The 20,527-nt window shown below is 40.9% G+C and overlaps 1 protein-coding gene across 3 annotated transcripts in view; it reads right to left on the bottom strand.

Annotated features, from left to right (window-relative positions):
- Positions 1 to 1,822: 1,822 nt before the first annotated feature.
- prkd3 (protein kinase D3) overlaps positions 1,823 to 20,527 on the bottom strand; it is a 39,726-nt gene continuing 21,021 nt past the window's right edge. Inside the window, exons 3-19 of one of the 3 annotated variants that reach the window (XM_088319466.1) lie at positions 17,312 to 17,450; positions 13,381 to 13,512; positions 12,956 to 13,113; positions 12,085 to 12,295; positions 11,911 to 11,988; positions 11,641 to 11,827; positions 11,350 to 11,473; positions 11,067 to 11,144; positions 6,648 to 6,924; positions 6,094 to 6,146; positions 5,740 to 5,812; positions 5,528 to 5,634; positions 5,283 to 5,444; positions 4,398 to 4,496; positions 4,047 to 4,314; positions 3,281 to 3,366; positions 1,823 to 3,206 (exon numbers count right to left, since the gene is read on the bottom strand). In XM_088319466.1, coding sequence (XP_088175592.1) covers positions 3,033 to 3,206; positions 3,281 to 3,366; positions 4,047 to 4,314; positions 4,398 to 4,496; positions 5,283 to 5,444; positions 5,528 to 5,634; positions 5,740 to 5,812; positions 6,094 to 6,146; positions 6,648 to 6,924; positions 11,067 to 11,144; positions 11,350 to 11,473; positions 11,641 to 11,827; positions 11,911 to 11,988; positions 12,085 to 12,295; positions 12,956 to 13,113; positions 13,381 to 13,512; positions 17,312 to 17,450 — 2,406 coding nt within the window. In that variant the 3' untranslated portion in view covers positions 1,823 to 3,032. The remainder of the gene's footprint in view (positions 3,207 to 3,280; positions 3,367 to 4,046; positions 4,315 to 4,397; positions 4,497 to 5,282; positions 5,445 to 5,527; positions 5,635 to 5,739; positions 5,813 to 6,093; positions 6,147 to 6,647; positions 6,925 to 11,066; positions 11,145 to 11,349; positions 11,474 to 11,640; positions 11,828 to 11,910; positions 11,989 to 12,084; positions 12,296 to 12,955; positions 13,114 to 13,380; positions 13,513 to 17,311; positions 17,451 to 20,527) is intronic. The other 2 variants (XM_088319470.1, XM_088319478.1) reach the window with 2 other exon arrangements.

Here is a 20,527-nt window from a genome sequence, read left to right as displayed (position 1 = left end):
AGGCAAGAGTCATGACAACCAGTATTAAAATATAATTAAAAGATGTTAGCATGTTTGCATTTCCTTTCATGGAGCTCTTCATATTTAGGCCATTCCACAACTGGATAATGTTCATGAGAAATAACTTACAAGCCTGACACCTTCTGGCAGGAAAAAAAGGCACAGTGTTGTGTTTACAGAAATGCTTTCTATGGTGGCTGAACAGCTTGAATTTTCCTTTTTTGGCAAAAATGAAACTGGAAATATCTCTGAAGACTAAAAATTACACTTTCATGCCAGACACAACGAATCGCCATTAGAGATGATGGGATACCACAAAGAGGAGAAAAGTGATTATTTGTACTATTATGATTATGATTATAAAAGACTGACTTGTCAGGGGTCAAGAATATTGAAAAAAAAAATTTTAATTGTGATATTATTAGTTTGCAGCATTGAGGTGGTCGCGCACTAAGTGAAATTTTCCCGCCAACACCCCTGCAAATACGACTGATTGGCAAACCCACATCTGGGTCATCCTACATGCGCCCTTTTTGTATTTGTTTGTTAGTTGCATAGAATATACAGGGGCGGAGCTAGACTTTTACCCTGGGGGGGCGGGAGTGTTTCATGTGGTTGCCAAGGCTATCTAATAGGGTCCGCAAAAAAAAAAAAAACTTTTTTCAACAGCTACAATGTCAATAATAATAATAATAATAATAATAATAATAAAATACATTAAGATGTCATTTATGTTGTTTCCCTTGAGAAAACACCCATATCTTTTATTATTCAACACACCCTACGAAAAGACATCCTATCGGTACTTACTTCTAGGCTGGCATCACTTACTGTAACACAATGTAATAAAATCGCTACTTTTAGCCAAAAAAAATGTCAAGGAAAATTATGGCAATGTATACAGATCAGGGATGGCCCACTCAGGCTGCACTTTGAGTGGCCCTTTTATTAATTAATTTTTTTAAATGATTTATTTTTATGTGCAAGACACTGCAGTGCATGTCACTGTTTAACAAGTCTGTCCAGCCAGATGGGGGAGACATTCCTCTCTATTTCTTGCAAGATTTTGTTCACACCTTGTAACTACAAATCACTCCCGAGGCCCAAGTGCTCCCAATGTATCATTACATTTGACGGCATGAACATTACCTGATATTTTTAGTTGGACAGTGTGGGTTTTAAATTGAATGTGCGAGCTGAGTCTAAGTAGTACTTTTTTGGTGCGTTAAGTGGAGAAACTGTTTTCCCCACAGGGGTTAATGGGGTCATTTGGCCAGCAAAGTTCACATCTTGAAAGAATTCAACGGAGCAGATAAAGGAGGGCACTTTGGGATAGCCACTGAGGAGAAAAAGAACTTTTTTTTTTCAACTTCCCATTCGTGGTTAGTATGAGTGGGGTTTGCTGCATTTAGTGGTCAGTCCGTATCTCAGTGCAGAAACCATCAGACGAGGAATAAAAAGTTAAGCAGATTAATCATAACTGTCTAAATCTCTGTAATTTCTTACTGCAGCAGTTGGATTATGTTACATTTGATACATGAAGGGGCTCCATGATAGCATTTATCATGAATGATTTCAAAGACCCCACAAACCCCCACATTGCAGTCACCCTCTTTCACCATGTCATTATTCCCTTGCGGTGAGAGACTGGCCCCAGAATCACATCCATCTGTTCGGAGACCTGTCACATGAGAATACCACAAAACATTAACTGAGTCACTATGATCAAATTTAAATATGACCAAACTGCCAGCTAGAGCTGTTTATGGTGGTACTTGCGCAGGCGAAATGTGTGACACAGAAAGTGAAATTTCCTTCTCAGTTAAGACGTGTGGTCTTTATTTTCCAATGGTATGCATAAAAATGTACAAAACACCTGCCAATCCAGCGGCAACAAAGACAACGGTTTCAGGATAATTGGAATGTACTCCCAAATCACGACAGCAGAGTTAATGACATAACTGCTGTACACCAAACTGCCACATGGTAACCTTTCAATATTGTACTAAAAGAAATAATTCAGACAAGATACGTACAATTCATTTGTACAGGAAATGGACAGTTTTGTTCTATGTGGCACCTATGCTCTCTGTAATACTTCAGTTAGCCACAGAGCATTCAAAAAACACATTCCACAAATGGATGCTTACAAAGTTCCACTTAAACTAGTATATACGAATACAACGCTCACATTGCTGGTTTCAGTCAAACACTGAACTAAAAAATGTAATTGGTGTGATAATGACTGTATTGACTGATGAGGCCTATGGGTTTAAAGTACTGCACAATACCTTTTTATCTCTATATTTTTAAGGCTATTGATCAGATCACACTCGCGTTCAGAAAACACGAGCACACATCTGAGCTCCGGCTACTTCTCACGGGTTATCACTATTGAACACTGTGCACCGAGACCAAACATGCCCTCTGTAGCAGCAAATTGAGTTTCTGTTCCATCGGAATGTTCAAAGCAATATAGTGCAAAAACACTACCACAATTACTAAATACATTAAAACAATATACAAAATGCACAGGTGATTGTTCCAGTTTCATGCCAAAGGACAGTCTCACAAACCGTTTGGAAATGAGAACCTACAGTATGGTTGATAAATTCTCAGACCCCAAATCCCTTGTGAAAAGTGCCCTTTACTCCTGGGATAAGCTCTAGCTTTCTCTCTCGACCGCTTCTCACACATGAAGAACAGAACCATATTATTACTGAAAATGACGCACAATTGTATAAAATAATGAAACAATCAAGTTTATCTGGGTACAATTGTCCTTACATCCATGGAATGTGGTGGTATGCTGCAAAAACGAGAAAGCTTGTCTCTCCTCAGCTTCTGTGTTTTTCAGTGGCGCACATCCTCAGTTTACGACTTGTAGCAGTGCAGCATGCTACAAACGTGGGGTTTCCCCACACATCACAAGTCTTTCTGTTTCCACAGCAAACAGTTTGGGGAGCTCACAGTTCCCATAGTTCGACGCAAAAAGTCCCCTGTGATCTTCCTGAATAATGTCCCCTCTGCCACTAGGGATCCTCGTCCATGTCATCCAGGTTGGGTGCCATGATGAAATGTTTGGGGTAAACAAGACTGTGCTCGTCTGCATACTCCTCCCAGCGTGCGTCGTCACTCTCGTGGGTGATGTAGCGCTCACCTTGTCGCGTCTCAAAGTCCCTGAGGTCCAACCATGTCTGATAGTCCTGAGCGGAAAAACATGACAGTCAGAAAAGGGGAGTCCAAATATGGAAATTGATTATCTCAATTTTAAAGTCACCTGCAACCAAGGATGGCTGAGACACTTGTCGACACTATACCTCTTCCTCATCTTCACTTGAAGGAGATTATTGATCAGATCTGTGGCTGTAGTACATCACAAAACATATGAATATGCATGCTATGGGGCTCCTGGTCTTAGATTAACACACTTAAATGTGCATGAGCTATGTATACTTGTGTATTAATATTCATTTTAAGCGTATATAAGTGGACCCCACCACAGTCCATTTGGTACAAAAGACAGAAAATAACCAAACACATAAATAAATAAAGATAGATGTTTTTTTTAACGCCGCATATGCATTACGTCAACCCCCACCAGGTTGTTTATTTGTCAAAGGGCAATATATTGGTAGATAGGGCTGGGTGAGTATAAGATTGGGAATCATGATCTTACACCGACCAGCTGCGAGCCGTGAGCATATTCACTTGATCAGATGTGGCGGGAATGTGAGTGACAACAGCCAATCAGAGATGAGCTTTTCTAACTTATGATGGTTTGCAACACGGAAAATTAATAGTAAGAAGTAAACTATGACGGAACACGCAGCTCAACACGCAGCTGACATCAAATAATGGCACAGCTATTAAAAATACATTTTTATTTGTTTTACCTGTCAATTAAACTCAGAGCGTAGGAGGGCGGTTGGGGGCATTTGAAAGTAATTCATATCAACTTGATCGCAGCGACGTTCAGAGACGTAGGCGCTAAAGCTACCCCATGTGTCTGAAAACGATTCCGACACCCAGCTAGAGTACCTTACCTTCTGCTGAGATGTCCTTCCAGGGTGTCGGGGGGTACATGAAGGCAGCATTTTGAATCTGGTCGTTGATGTCCTCGTCCTCATTGAAAGGGAATGTCCCGCTCAAACTGACATACACAATAACTCCCACAGACCACATGTCTAACGAGCGATTGTAGCCTTTACTACGCAGGACTTCGGGAGCCAGGTAAGCTGGAGTGCCCACCACCGATCGCCGGAAAGACTTCTCACCAATGATGCGGGCAAATCCAAAGTCGCACAGCTTTACCTGGAAGACGGGAGAGAAGTTTGTCTTTGCAAACACGTGTTCAAAAGAAGTGTCCACAGTTACACAAACCCTTTGGCTTTTACCTGAGGAAAGGGTTCTGCTGAGGCCAACAGTACATTTTCAGGCTTCAAGTCACAGTGAACTATGTTTTTGAAGTGCAGATGTCGCAAGGCCACCAGAATCTATGGCAAATAAAGTCACAAAAAAATTAAAAATAAGCACAGATTCAGGTTCAAAACCTACAACAGGAAAATGCCCATCATCACATTTGTATTATTTTAGGTATTGCCAATCGGAAAAGTAATGGCAAAGTAATGTCCCTGACTACTTTCATCTTGACCAGTACCTCACAATATGTCATTTCATCGTCGCATCTCTATTTGCAAGCTGGCCCCTCATGCATGACTGTCTGTGGCCTGCTACCAAAACCACAGCACGCCAGGCTCCTCCGAGCTGACTGTCTATGACAAACGTTCTCCTGGCCACATCAGATGCCACAGCTAATGGGACTGTTGTTAATGAGGCTGCTTCTGTTTGGGTTCTAGGGTTCATTGAGGCCCAGGAGCCCACTGTTCTTCTAATCAGGCCACAAAACCACCGCACACAGCAGCCAGTAATCTACAGCTAGGGAGGAGGCCCTGATGCCACGCCGACTATTCCCATAAACAATCCCCCACAATCAGGTCACCACAAGAATCAACAGGCCTGGAGTTTGAGTAGAGGCTTGTGTGCAGTGGGATAACGCAAACCATCAACAGAGGGGAGAATAAAGACCATGACAGACAATAAACACCAAAATGGAAGAGTGTTTGCAAAACCACTTTAGGGGGAAAAAAAAGTATTTATGTGATCTAACAGACAACTGAGGCGCCTGCCATTTAATTTAGAGACAGCCGATGAAGACTGGAATCTTTAAGACATAAAAGGGAAAAGGAACATCAGGATTTTGTATTGTCTGTCAAACAAACCTGTGTAACTAAAAACTTGGTAATTCGTTCAGGCAGTTTGCTCTTCTCACTAGACAGAATCATTTCCAGCATGTCGCCATGCAGCTTCTCCATCACTACAAACACCCGCTCTGGTGTCTCAAACATGCACTCCAAGTTGACGATGCCAGGATGATGCAGATTCTGAAGACAGAGCAGAGACACACACATTGTGATGTGTTTAAATTGACTGAAAAGTAATCAAGAATGCAATTGAAGACATTCACCTGCAATATGGCCACCTCATTTCTCAGCTGGCTCTCTTGCTTGGTAGGAAATCTCATCTTGTCAATAACTTTTATGGCCACATCTCTGCCACTTTTTCTGTGTTTACCTAAATTACAAACCACAATACATATAAATTGATAAAAAAAAAAAAAAAACTATGAATAGGATCCATATGAAGGTTCATTTTGTGGAAATCGCACAATAGACATACCTCCATACACAATGCCAAACTGTCCCGATCCCAGAACTTCATCTGAGAATATTTGGTACACTGAGGCAATATCCTGTATGAAAAATAAATACACAATTAGCACCGTTCAACTATTGGCAACATTTGTTTGCAAATGAGCATCCACTGAATGCACCATCTCCAGCACTACCAGTTTGAAAACCTTCCTACTTGAAAATGCCCAAATGAGAGTTAGACTAAAAACCTCAAGAGCAAGCAAGAGAAAAGGGAGGTTTAATGAAAGCTTTTTTTTTTTACGAGCATGAGTGCACGGTTGAATGCAAGTTCTGCAACATGGCAAGTACTGTACTAAAAAAAAAAAAATAAAAACCTCACCACATTCTCTTGAATTTGGCAATTGGACACAGATATGCTGATGGAAAGCTCTCCTGCAAGGGGAAAACACATTGCTAACTGATGCAGTGGTCAACGGATGCGTAAGTAATGACAAGTGAGCTACACTACATTGTTCAAATAGCTTCTTTTCATGTTTATCTCAGCTGCATGAAGTAAGTCACAGATCATTCACGATGAAGCGGTTTATTACGCAATAAACTGGCTTTCTAAATTGTGACTGTATGGTGCAAGTATGCACCGTTTCATAACCAGAGGATTTTGGAAACTCACTGATGCAGATGACATAGGAAAAGCAAGAGAAATAATGAGGTGATAATTTAATGAGCGGTATGTTGGTGTTGTAATCCTTGGAGACAATATTTGATTTGGAACAGTGGACTGAAATAATCAGATGCTTTCAAGTTAAATAAATGAAAGGTCCTGAAACAGCAAAACAGGCGTCTCTGTCAGTGATTTTGCAGGCCAAATTTTGAAAAGAAAAATGCTATGTATGAATAGATTCTCTCATCTTGCAAAGTGCAGGTTAAACTTACTGTGATCTTTGCCCGGGCCTGCTGCACTTGCCACACTAGGCTGAGGTGTGACTGGCATCAGGGCGTGTCTGATGGCCTTCTCCCAGCCTTGAGCAACCTCCATGCCAACTCCTGAGGCAGCCAGAACAGGGCTGTGGTAGTGATTGCTGTTGTTCTCCCCGACATAGTAGACCATGGTGGCTGTGATAATCTCAAAGCAGTGTGGGTTGCTTCCCTGGGCCAGATTATTGTAGTCTCTGCACTGCTCTACCTGGAGAATCTCAGACAGGGGGATTTCCTACAACAGAGACAGCAAAAGCTTTAGCAATTAATGTAAAAGTCTAACTTAATTACACAATTTGTGCAGCATTGTCGAGATGATACGCAGCAAAAGTAAGGCCAACTTTTTTCGTTCAACAAATCACATCACATTACAAACCATTGTTTCAAATGCGTAAACAAATAAATCAGACAAATGAAATTTAAAAGGCAATGTTTTGATACTGGCTTCTCAACTAATGCATTCAGATAAAAAAAGACAATCTTACTGGAAGATAAAATTGCACAAGTTACGAGGGACACAGACAGACACATTTCCGCTGAGGAAAAACGTTAAATAAAGGCTGTAAACTCACACACTCCACTGCGTCTCATTAGTTGTCCGATGAAGTCCCAATCCTAACTTCTCCTCACCCTCTCGTTCTTATGAACACACAACAGTTGGAGTAAACTTTAAAAGTCCCCCCCATCCCCTCCACATTCACTGTCAAATCAAAGAGAGGAGGGAGGGTCAAATGACAAAAACGCAGTGAGGTTTAACCAATCTGCACTTGCAGAGGCACACGCTGTCCCCTTCCGCGTGGCTCACCACAGAGTATCAGATGAAGTGCTCGCGGTTAGCGGGGCCGGGTCACGTGAACGGGCCCTGTGGCGGGCTGTAGCGCTCCGTTTCCCTGATTACAAGGCAGGGCCAGCCAGAGGCCCCATCTGAGCACGAGCTGCTGGCGCTACCGCTAGCCACCGAGACGAAAGACGCTGCAACTGCCGTTCCGAAGGGTGGTGCATTAGTGGGTGGGTGGGTGGGTGTGCGTTTGACTGTGACAGGAGTCAATCCAGCAGAGACAGAAGAGAAGCCCCTTCACCCCATAAAAGAGAAAACCACAAGTACAGGGGTCTCATCTTCAAACGAGGTGTTGTTATGGCTTCCAAATGGGGAAAATGGTAGCCATGCCTGGAAAGTGAGCCACTGCGCGACCGCCAATAATCAAATTGGAAGTATAAAGCAACGAGAGGGTAGGACAGAGGCCACATACTGACGAGCAACAGCGTAGCAGATTTGAGTCAAATTACAGGACTGCATTCAAGATATACAACTTCAGTATCTGGAGAATCTCCGTATGCACCTCTGAAAAGGCATCTTCAAATGTGTAGTCACCGACCACATCTAATACACCCTCACAATCGAATGAGATCCAATCCACAACCCTTATCACAAAATATTCAATGCTCAATGCTCAACTTTAACTGACATTGAAAATTGGGGCATATCATTTTTTGGTTTCTGGGATGCATTTTGTTGCATGTTATTTCATATTTTGGTTTCACAGTGCAGTTCTACACCACTGCAAACTTCAACCCTACATCGCTGACACAAAGTGAATGCTTAGTTATGAGTTGTGATTGGCACTGACTAAAAATATAGCATTGTTTATTTTGGTGATTCAAGCGCATCTGACTGAGAACTAATATTTTGACACTCATGTTGGTACATTGGGCTCATGGGCAGTGGCGGCTCGTCAATGGAGGGCGCTCGGGCGCTGCCCTACTGCGTCACCTTGAAAAGGACAAAAATTGAATAATGAAAATGAAATTTTACAATAAAAAAAATATATAGTATGCCTATTTATTTTTAGATGAGCAGGATAAATAGTATCCAGTCATTTGAGAGCAAAATGCATTACTTTATCTCTGACGTCTCAAACAAATTTACAGTTTGGGTGCACAGAATAACGTAGACTCTCGTTAAGTTTTGACACGCACAGTGGTCCTTATATAATAAAAACTATATTGATTGAATAACTTCTCTTACTGTCTCTTATTTATATTTCAAGTTGTTTCTTTTATCACAGGCAGATTACTAAATTGTTATTTAACTGACATGTTTCAGCGACAGTCTTTCGCCTTCTTCAGAGTGTCATGTGACACAAAGTTAATGGGGAATTACCCTTTAAGTGTGTTATTGGTTCTGGAGTAGACTGCATGATTGGTAACATCAGTTTGGAAAACAAACCTGGGTCAGTTTTAAGGATCTGCTGGGTGGTGATCATTCAAGTTTAATGGCACTTCCAATTAGATGAGGAGGAAATTCCAGTGAAAGATCTTTTTACATTTTCTCTTCAAGTACATTTCTGAGCCTGTAGATTAAAAAAAATTACTTGCGTAATTAATTGAATGAGTATTTTACTTTTACCTCAAGAACATGAGTCATTTTCCCATCTCTGGTAACGAGAGATCACTTCTGCCGGAGGAAATTATCCAAGTTCACTTAATTGATAAATGTTATATTTAAGATTAATTATTAAAAAAAAATGTCTATGTCAGAAATCTTTGGTGACAGACAGAATGATACAAGATCTTCCACTAGATGGCAGAAGGTACAATCAACTTACCAGTATGTGCCCCACTCATTGCTATTCATGCGACATAATTACCATTAATCTCTCTTCAAAACATGTTTTTTGTGACATTTTATTTGGCTGTCTGCTGCGATATTTTTCTCATGTAAAATATGTGCCTTGGCTTAAATAAAGGTTGGGAAAAACTACACTGAAGCGCCATAAAATGTACATGGAAAAAAAACGGTATCATAATTGAATTACGCTTAACCAATGTCGCTATTTCACATAGTGTTACAAAACGCACATCATTTGAATAAGATCCAAATCAAATAGTAAACGGTGTTCTACACACAAAATATCTGTGGTGGATCAATTTATAGTCTCCCCTGGGTTTCCTATGGTGGGATACAAAGAAACACCTGACAGTTAAATTTGATTGAAAAAGTTACTTTATATTGTCATTATTGTAAAGGCAAAGCTGTTTAGTGTAACCAATGTAACTGACCTAATTAGGTCAATAAATGTGCCCCAGTGTACTGTATGTAGTATATACTTAGTTAAAAAAAAAAACTTTCTTCAAGCAAAGTTCTCTGCACTGGTGATGAGGAAGTGAACACACCTCTGTTCAAACAAGGTTTTCTCAAGCGTGCTGGACAGTGAGAGACAGGAAGACTGTCGAAAATGGATTAAACCAACATCTTCATTCAAAAACACCTGTTTGACAAGGACACACACCAGAAACTTGCTACACACCACCCCAGTGCATCGAAAATCTCACCACACCACAAGGAGTTAGCCGCTTAAAACATACAGTGTGACATGAACAATAAAATATAAACATCCCAGACACCCGACAGACAACCATTGACACACATGTGGAAGTGTTTATCTTGCAGCTCCCTCACTCAGTTCTAAGTAATTACCGTGTTATTAAGCTCTTGTGGTGCTGTAATGACCAAGTGTGGCGCAGGAAGTGCCCTGCAATTGCGTTTACGCTTCAAAAAAATAAAGCTTGATTGAAAGCATCAATGAGCAGGACCATTTAACTTTTGACATCATTGCAGTCAGTTGTATGTTATTGCACCAAGTAATATTTACGGGAGAACGGCACAATACAACACACATACAGACTGTTCAAAGACATCATTTTAATGAATGGATGACTATTGATAAAGCTCACATCTTTACCCTTAGAATAAGTAATAATGTTATATTCAGAGACTAGGATAGTTCAGAGGGCCTAACTGACCTCCAGGTGGTTTATAAACATCTCGAAGCTCCCCAGAGTCTTTGGTGAGAGCAGTGAATATTCAAATGATGGCCCAAGTGTGTCCACAACTGCAAGATGCAGTCAAGCAAAATACATTGAAAGTATACTATAATGGGGACTTGAAAATCTATCACCATGACCACAACACAACAATTTACAAGAACCTGCTTGAAATTATAATCAACAATAGACGAGTTAGAGAGCTCAACATAGATGATTTCAAGATTCAAGATTTTCGATACTGCAAAATACTCCAATGTGTCGACCATTGACTCTTAATGAGATTTGTCATTGTGCACACACAAACATTTAATTTTGTTTGTTTAATTTTGCAAAAATGAGCACAACGAAAATCTAGCTAAACTAAATTACAGATTAAAAAATATTTTAAATTCACAAGAATTTAACCCCAGGTGCGTGTAAAAATCATCCAAATTCTGAAAATAGTTTTAGGGTTTTCTGAGAAATGGAAAAAAGCGTACCTTCTTAAAACAAATTTGGTTTGCTGTGGAACAAAAGAAGTATTTCTTGAGCATGACAGTTCTTGCTTACTTTATAGAACTTGGCTCCTGTGTCGTTCTGAAAGAGACTCAGACTTTTACTGTCCAGCCGCCAGTAATGTCTCTTCCTCTGTCCAAAAGAGAGCAAAATCCAAGTGAGCGCAATGGGAAAACATAGACCTCATCAACAGTGTCACAAAACACTCGTACTTCACGTTATTTCTTGCGGGAAAATACTATCAATTTAGCTGTGTGTAGAACTAGATACAATTCAACATGAAAGCTATCCAGAGGAGAAATGGTTGAACGTGTTTTGGAGCTGAAGTCAGTCTTACCAAGTTGTCTCTGCTGGTATAATGAACCATCCAGCCCTCCTTCACCACTGTAGAACTCCGCCTCTTGGTGTGTTTGATGGACTGGACCACCCGCATTAGTGGGATGTTGGTGCTTGTGGAGGGGCTAAATTCAACCAATAATATTTTACTTTCATTTTGAGCTAATTATGATAAAATAACTTTTAAAGGTATATTTGATCAAACTGTTGTACACAGCAGCGACAATGGAATATGCTAATTGTAGCAAGTTTTTTGTATCAAAATATTTATTTACATACACATCCCCCATACCTAATAGTCTTAATGGGCTCCTCATCTTTCTCTCGGTCCAAGAAGGGAGAATCCAGGTCGAACATCCTCTCCTCTGGAGTGGAGAGTTCTTCAGGGTCATCCAGCCCTCTGCTGCCTTCCATGTCACTGCTGTCCACTTCCATTGTATCCAGAGTGGTGTCTGACTCCGGGCCAGGGCTCGCTGGTTCTACATGAAGGACATCAACTCGCATATATTAGAGATATTACTGTGGATTAATTGAAATCCAACAGAAGTAATATAGACCATACCTCCATTGAAATCCACCTCACCCAAACAGTCTCTTGGTACCTTTGAAGCACACCGCTTGTGGCAGTTAAATCTGCAATCTGGTAGAAGGCATTAAAAAAAATAAAATTAAAATAAAACACATTGTCAACCATGAACTGTAAAAAAAAAATTTTTTTGGCCATATACTGCCTTGCCTTTACACTGCATTCCCTGACGAAAGATTCCCTTGAGCAGACGCTTGCAGTACTGGCAGATAGTGGGTCGCGTGTAGGTGTGAATGGCAAAGGTGTGAGGCACCTTAACCCGACCGAGCACCATCTTCTCCATCCAGATGGGCCTGCCGCTCCAGGACAGGATTCGCTTCCCAGCTTCTTGATGGGACCTCTGCTGCTGTTGCTGCTGCTGCTGCAGTGGATGCATGGGCAAGCAAGGGCAAGGAATAAGAATAGCAAGTTGGAGGAGTATAGGACAGCGGAAATGTGTAGAATCACGTGATAAAAGGACAAATAAATCGTTGCTTAGCTCATCCGGAATGTAATCTTAGAAGTAAATTTGAGATTGTTTCACTGCAAAATAAATGAAGCCATTTGAAAGATTATGACGAAGTAGAAGAAGAGTAAGTTTCTGGCAAAAAATGAGTCGATGCAAATATTCAGCATTTGACCCTTGTCATAAGTACAATTTTGTTTCTTGATATAATATCACGGGGGCGCAGACATGAGCAGAATCTTTTCCAGCTGTTTATGCAGAACTTATTCATAAGGCTCCACAGACGATTGAGCCGCAAAGCAGCATGTAGCTCCATTACATTTTATGCATGTGTGGCAGCAACTAGGCCCAAGAGATAAACGCATGGAGAGAACCCAATTTGATATTTAGGAAGAATGCAAGCAACTGGAATGCAGATGCCTTCCCATTGGGGAGGATATTCGTTTGTTGATATCACGATAATCTGTTCATTTTATGCAATATGGCAGATATAGTTCCCGCTCAAGTAAATTATCAGAATAAAAAAAACAAAAATCACAAGGAGTTTATGCCATACAGCTTCTGAGGGGAACTCACCTCATCCAAGACAACCACTGCATTCTCTGCAGGTACCGGTCGGGGAACAGAGAGGGACGGTCCTGGCAGTGAGACATTGGACAATCTCCTCTTCCTTACACCAGTACAGTTATTTGGAATCTTAAAGGCACAGCGCTTGTGGTAGTTTAACCCACATCCTGAATCAGAAACAGGGATTTATAAATCAGCAGCAGCAAGGCTCTACTAGTAAATTCGTTTAAATACTACTTCCAGATCTTGATATATCAACTGCAGACATTTAACCAAAAATCAAATGTGAGAATTGACAAAACTGTGACAAAATAAGATGTCAGCACGCAATTAACTAAATGCTGAACATGTCACCAGTACAGTAAACCGAATTTCTGAGTGATTAAATTTGACGTGTGTGTGGGCGTGTGTGTGCGAGCGCACATGTGTCTAACCTTCACATTTGAGTCCCTGCCGAACAAGACCCCATAACATCTCCCCACAGTAGTCACAGAAGGTGGGGGCTTTGTAGGAGTGGACATAAAGGGCATGAGGTCGAATCTGGAAGTCTTCAACTGTGGCTTGGGCTAGAAAAAAATAGCAAAATGATGGAACCCAAGTTGAAAAATCAAAGCCACGAAAGAACTTGGCCAACAAAACTGAGGGAAGAGAAGAAATTGTAAGGTGATGAAATGAAAACTAAGGTACATTTGATGAAATGCAATGTTGCAGAGTGTCAATGTCAATACTGATGACAGCAAATCAGAGCTGAAAGATGTTCCAATGGAGAAATGGGTTGCATGTAAATATGGCTGCTATGCCTACGATTTTACAGTAGAGGGCATCATAACTGTGCAGTGACTAAACATTTCAATAAATAAAGGGGACTGACAGAATCCAGAGAAGTGTCCCATAATCATGTGCCATTAGTCCATTGTCGTTATTTATAATCCAGAGGAGGTGTGGATTTGACTCTCTTCCTGTTTCTCTATTTTCTCTCTCTGTGGTTTTGTGTCAAATAAACACTGAGCTCATTGTTGGCAGTAAGAGTTGGTTAGTCATGTGAACGTGTGGCTCACTTAAAATGAGATGAGTGATTGTGAAGTGACAGCTGCCAAACAAGCACGTGCATCTAAAATTTGATTCCTGTTTCAGTTTGTATATTGTGCGTTAATACAACATTCAGAGTGTGTATATTGTTGTTTCTTTTTCAACTACGGCGTGTTTTTTTTTTTTTCCCCCACAGGTATGGTCAGAAAGATAATACACTACAAAGACAAGGTATTTCATGTTCAAACTGATTACTTTAATTTTGGGGCAATATTCTCTCATTTTGAGTTTGATGCCGGCAACAATCAATCATTCAATCAAATTCCATACTTGTGAAGGAACTTTGGCGTTAATATAATCAATTGTTTGCTTTAAATAATAATAATAAAAAAAGAATAAACACGGGCCGATGTGGTGTGCATTGTGTTCTTCTGTCAGTATTTTCCAATTCATTAAGTTAGCCATATTGCACAGAGTAGCATCAGCAAAGTCAAAATACTACTGAAGCACACTGTGACATTCACACTTACACACATCGCTGATGAGTCACAACAAGCTTCCACATTTGAAAAAGTACAATATTTGGTGGGTTGGGTTTGCAGTTTCATTTTAAGGTAAAGGAGAAAAAAAAGAAAGCAGGTCACATTGTGTTATTTAAGGGACAACTTTGCTCACTGGCACGGACAGAATCCAAGGCAGCAATCACGAGTAACACTTGAATAAAACAACTGGATGCTTCTTAGTTCTCACACTATAATGTGACTGTTGTCAAGTTAATTGACCTAAAAACAACAGCTTCATGCATTCAAGAAGTTGTTTTGGAATCACTTCGAGCAGAGCCTGCATCTGTTCGCTACGAGTCACCACATGTACCACTCAGAAGCCACATGTTTAAATCAAAGAAAAACATACAGCACTCATAACAAATGCCATATTTATCACTAACATTTATTGTACAAGTACAAATTTTGCAGCAATGATGGTGCAAATAAGGAACTCATGAAAGTGGGTGGTACAAGCTGGGAGTGAAAAACAGAACAAAGGGACAATCGGTCAGGCTGAACCGCAAACCTCATGGGCCCACATGGCCTTTGCAGTGTACGCTGTGACCAGGGCCGGCCCGCATATCAGAGCATGTTTACACACCACGGGCCTACTACAATCACTTATTGCTGGGAAAACAAGTCCTCTTCTTTTGAGCTAAGAGCCAAGTAAAAGCCACTTTTGCCTCTTTTTTGCAGCGAGGGAGATTCTTATACTCTTTCTCCCAAAGCCACAGTATACAACTGCAGGTTGGTTCAGAAAAACTGACGGAAGACGATGAGACAAGTTATCGGGCGGAACAGATTCATAGTTTCTCTGAACCAAAGCAAATTGAAAACATGAATTTGCTGTGTGTGTCATTTAAAACTCATTGTTATAGCGTAGATTCTACAGCATGTTAAGTGACATGCTGTAAAACCACCTGCGGATGGATGTGAATTACAAGGTTGTAAAGAGAGAAAGCCGGGTGGGCAAAGAACAACAAAGGGTGACACAAAGAGAGCACAAAGACAAACACAGACAGTGAGAAACAAAAAGAAGGAAGTTCTCCAGTCTACATTCCTCAGCCCTGATGCCTGAAGTCTCCTCAGATCCCGAACCTATACAATTGTACCCCGCCTAAGTCCCTGCAAACAATACTCTGAGCTCTGGAGAAGCAAGAGGAAGATTCAGCACAGGTGGTGTCAGGTGCTTCCTGATGCAGACAGATTAGAGAAGAACCGTTACTGTACGTCATTTGTGATCTCAGCATTGTACAGGAGGCTGATTCATTCATTCATTCATTGCTGGGTGTAGCACGAAAAATACCTGAGTAACTCGCACAAAAGGTGAATCATCTAATGTAAAAAAGTTTCACAACAACTCAAAAAGTAGGAAGGCGTGGCTGTTGATTCACTAGTAGTCATTCAGTGAGCGTGAAAAGGTACAAGATCTTATTTGGATCAGGGTTTTAGTAAATACAGTTACGGAAAAAATTATTACAGTATCCCACGTTTCTGCAGTTTCTTTTCTAAATTTGTTAAAGCTGGTACAACCTAAGTGACAATAAATGTAAAGGTGACAATAAAAGATAGCTCATCATAGTTTAATTTAAGAGCTGACAGAACGCCATTTTCCATGTTTTCTTGGTTATAACCAAAGTCCTTAAAGTTATTACATCAGTAACCATGTTCTTGTACTACCAAATACAGTGCTTTTAGGCATTCCATGTTTTTTTTTCTGCCTGCTACTTTCATGATACAAATCAGTAGTACCAGGCATTAAAATAAACAATAAATTGAGCACAACAACGCCGTCTGATATTTTTTTCCATGACTTAACCAAGAAGGAAGCAACTGACGCATAGGAATGTTACATATTTATGTGTAAAAGCGGCAACTGAATCTGAATTTTTGTTCGTGCCTTTTATTGAATGGCAACCAGTTTAGGTGCCCAAAGTCAACTGGGATGATCTCCAGCTCCAGCAATTCTGAGGATAAGCAGCATTGAGGATAAATGAAACTATGAGACACAGTCACAGATTCTGTTAATAATCTTGATGAACATAATTTCAAGGCACAGAGATCGACAGTCATATCACTGTAAGCACCGGCAGCGATGCAGACTTTGTATCGACTGTTGTTGTGAAGGAGGAGCTGGGCTGAAAGGCGAAGCTCTCAATTTATTGAGCACAAGACTCTGGATACAAGCGGCCAAAATTAGTTTTGTCTGCAGGGTGTCTGGGCTCTCATGTAAAAATAGGTGAGAATATTAGTCACCCGGGAGGGGCTCAGAGTCGAGTCGCCCAGCATTGAGAGGAGCCAGATGAGGTGGCACGAGCATTTTGTTAGAATGCCTCGGGGATGACATAGGACAAACTGGAGAGATTATGTCTCTTGGCTTGCTTGAGAATGCCTGGGGAGGATCTGAATGAAGTGCCTGGTGTGAGGGGACTCTGGGCTTCCCCGCTTAAACTGCTGCACCCGCGACCCACCTCGGATAAGCGCAAGGAAAAGGATGGATGGAAACAGAAGGTGACTCGTTTCCGTTCAACGGAGACAGAAACATTGTCTCTTAGGACACGGAGTAAAGACAGGCCTTTCCACATGTGAATGTTTGGAACGCGTGTGTGTGTGCATGTCTTGAAAACTGCATGAAGTTTATCTAAAAAATAAATGCAATCATGTATGGCCAAGTCACTCAGAGTGCAGCAGGCTTAAGATGTCAAATACAAGTTGCTTTGTGTTTGTACCATTTGGATGTATTTCTCAGTATGCCCAAAGAAAGTTTCAAGTTTCAAGAAAGCATACATACCGGAGAGAACCACCTCAATTAGGTCTCCCTCGTGGATGTCTTCAGTTGAGGTCAGCCTCTGCAGGATGTTTTCATCATTTAGGTCGTGGCGAAAGAGCAAGATCTTGTCGTACATGCCAAAGAAGCCACACTCTGGGAACTGAGGGGAAAAGACCAGTCAGTTGGAAATACCTGTAGAGTCTAATACAGTAAGTGACACAAGTCATGTACAAGGTCGCAATCAAACATATTTATATCAGCATTGATCTGCTGATATCTAAAACCAAAAAAATCTAAAAGCTTTGACAATTACATGGTGATAAAGATCAGATCTGACTTGTTTGGTCTGTTTGGTTGGAAACTCAGTCTATCCAGGTCATGAGCTGCTCATGAGTTAGAAGTACTGTGATTGAGGAGGAATAAAAGAGTATGGGTGAAGCAGTCAGCAAGAAGGAGGTGGAGGAGGTAAATATCCTGAAGCAAGTGGTGGAGAATCGCAGTTCAGGAAATACGAAATCAGTTAATTATGCGTCACTTCCTGTATTCTTGAACAGAGGCTCGGTGTCGGTGCCAATCAAAAACCAAATCATATGAACATATACTGTAAAGGAACACTTGATCTGGCTCATCGTGGGCATTTATATAATTGGTATGCATATAAAAATCAGTACTAAAATGCACCCCTCTAAAAGGCTCCGTAGGGATTTAAGGAAGTGGTCAGAAAAAACTGGACCTCTACTGGACCGCGGACCACTTTGGACCAGGCCGCACAGTTGAAAGAAAAAAAAACTCCCAATATTTCCAGTTTAGGCTGAAAAATATTTTATTTTGAAAAGTGACCGTCTACTCTCCGTTACATTCAATTATGATGAACTTTTCACCCATGTCAAGATGCTATCTGTCTTGGATGCCTTACGTTAATATTAAACGCAAAATGAGTAAAAAAAAAACAAAAAACAGACCAAAGCACAAAAAGAGGCAAGCAGCTCTTTAAGAAGTGTTATGCTGAGTTATATATGTTTATACACATGTTCTGTGGTGTCTTATTTTGGCAAATTTCAGGTGGCCGTTGCTGGTATAGTTACATAAAAAAATGTGGCTTCATGTTTGTTGTCATGTCTAATAAAATAGTCCAGTATTTGTGCTGCTCCTTCATGCACGTTATCATTGTTCTATGATCACTGTGGCATTATACGGATGACCAAGTACATAAAAATACACAGTCGATTTGCATTTGTTGGCAATACTACCCTCTTATCTCTTCCTCCTCCATTTTCATAAAATAATCACATGTTCAAGGATGGCGAAGAGGATGTGGTAGCAGATCCAAACCAGATGCATGCATGTTTGGAATTGTCCTGCATCAATGGTATTCGAGAAAAAAAATCCAGGGGCACTATGCTTGTGCTTGGAACTTCATCTCAATGCCATGACAAGCAGAGTGTTGTGGCGGATCTAACAGCTGTTTCCCGGTGAACGGGTGGTAGCGCGCAACGGGTCACCCGTGACAATGCAAGTGTCACCTAAGAGCACGAAGGCTGGCACTGACTCTGCCAATACGGCATGTTAAGACACCTGCAGACTCATAGTTGCCAAGAAGGAAACACAAAAACAAAGACATAATAATAATGGAAATATATCACAGACTTGCATCACAAAGCTGAAAAACTGAACCGTCAAGAAGAAAAATTTAAATTCACACAAAAAGTCTCTCTTAGGGAAAGAACACTCTCAAAATCTATAACGGAGACATCTTTGGTGGCACCACTGAGAAATTCACTGAGATGGTTCACTTGAGCTGTCAGAATGGTTGCAGTACTGAGGTCATATATTTCAAAAGATTTTTGAATGTACCCATAAAAATCAAGGTCCCATGAAGTTTAATATTGATTGACACATTAGAGGGTTGACTCCATCTTGGATAGAAAGCTGATGCCAGCTTGCCAATGAGCTTTACTACCAGAATCGTTCTTGAGCCGTGGAAGTTCTGTCAATGTTTGCTCACAAACATCGCATGTGCCTTTGGGAAGAAACAAACTCCATCTCACTGATCCCATCCACATACGTTTAAGGCCTCCCTCATTACCCTTTGAGGTGAACAGTACTGTTTACCTTAAACCTTCAAAACCAAAGGCGGTGAACAGAGGGGGTTGGGGGTATCCTTCCTGTGGTGACTGCTGTGTCACAGAGAGGTTTTCACTCGGGTGATGTGCCAGCTCTCAAACCCATACACACTCACACGCGCACAATTGTCTGTGCAGCTGGCAGCTGTAGTCAGCACCTCTTGGCATTCAGTGCAAAAATTTCCACAGAAAAAAAAAAAAGGTCTCACTCCACACCAGGAGCATCTGCAGGGTGAGAGGGCAGAGAATAATTCTTTTGTTCCATACCTCATTAAACCAAGTGGAAGCCAGGGGTGTAAGAACAATAGAATGGCAAGTTTCGGGCACATTCCACACTCCGTACCTGAATGCATACTCGGGTCACATGCTGCTTCCTTCCTACATTTAACAAGACCATATGCCAGTGGAAACAAACGGATTAAATTCTCCATGCCCCCGTTTACAAAATGCATGCCCGTTTGGAGCATCACCAACACATGGCATTGCATCCATCTTTAGAGTCCATAGTGACCGAGCATGTCTTTTGTCATCTTCAAACAGACCACACGCACACCAAAGATCCCAAAGCAGAGAATCTGCGTGTGAGGTCTACAAGTCAGCCTGGAAAGACGAGTGGAAAGGAGCTTTGCAGTAGTAAGCTTTTGTTAAACGAGTTAATCTATCATTGATATGCTAAATCTTATGAGAAAAGAGAGACCGTGGAAAGTGGAAAGACCGAGGAAAACGGCAGCTGATGTGTGTAAAATGTGAATTATTGTCTTATTTCGAGAGAAGCCAAAAACAAATTACTTCAAGACACTAATGAATTACCAACACCAGCAACACAGAGGCATGGAGGGACATACTGTTTACCGACTTGACACACTTTCAATGACTTCCAAAACAAGAGCTGGATCAAATGGCTTATAAAGAGAATAATGTTCAATTTTGATCAACACCATATGAAGTATTAATTTGACAATATGTTTCAGTTTACAGTGATGTCCAACTGAAATGCATAAATGTATTAGTGAATATTATATCATAAAGGCAGAATAATCAGTGGTACCATTGAAGCTTTTAGCTGTTGAGTATGAAGAGAAACAACCTCATGCTGCGGCCAACATCAAACCCT

This window comes from Idiotropiscis lumnitzeri, chromosome 1, assembly GCF_059441095.1.
Source record: "Idiotropiscis lumnitzeri isolate Australia: NSW breed Sydney's pygmy pipehorse chromosome 1, RoL_Ilum_1.0, whole genome shotgun sequence".
Lineage (NCBI taxonomy): Eukaryota > Metazoa > Chordata > Actinopteri > Syngnathiformes > Syngnathidae > Idiotropiscis > Idiotropiscis lumnitzeri.
This window is presented reverse-complemented; position numbering and strand designations above follow the sequence as displayed.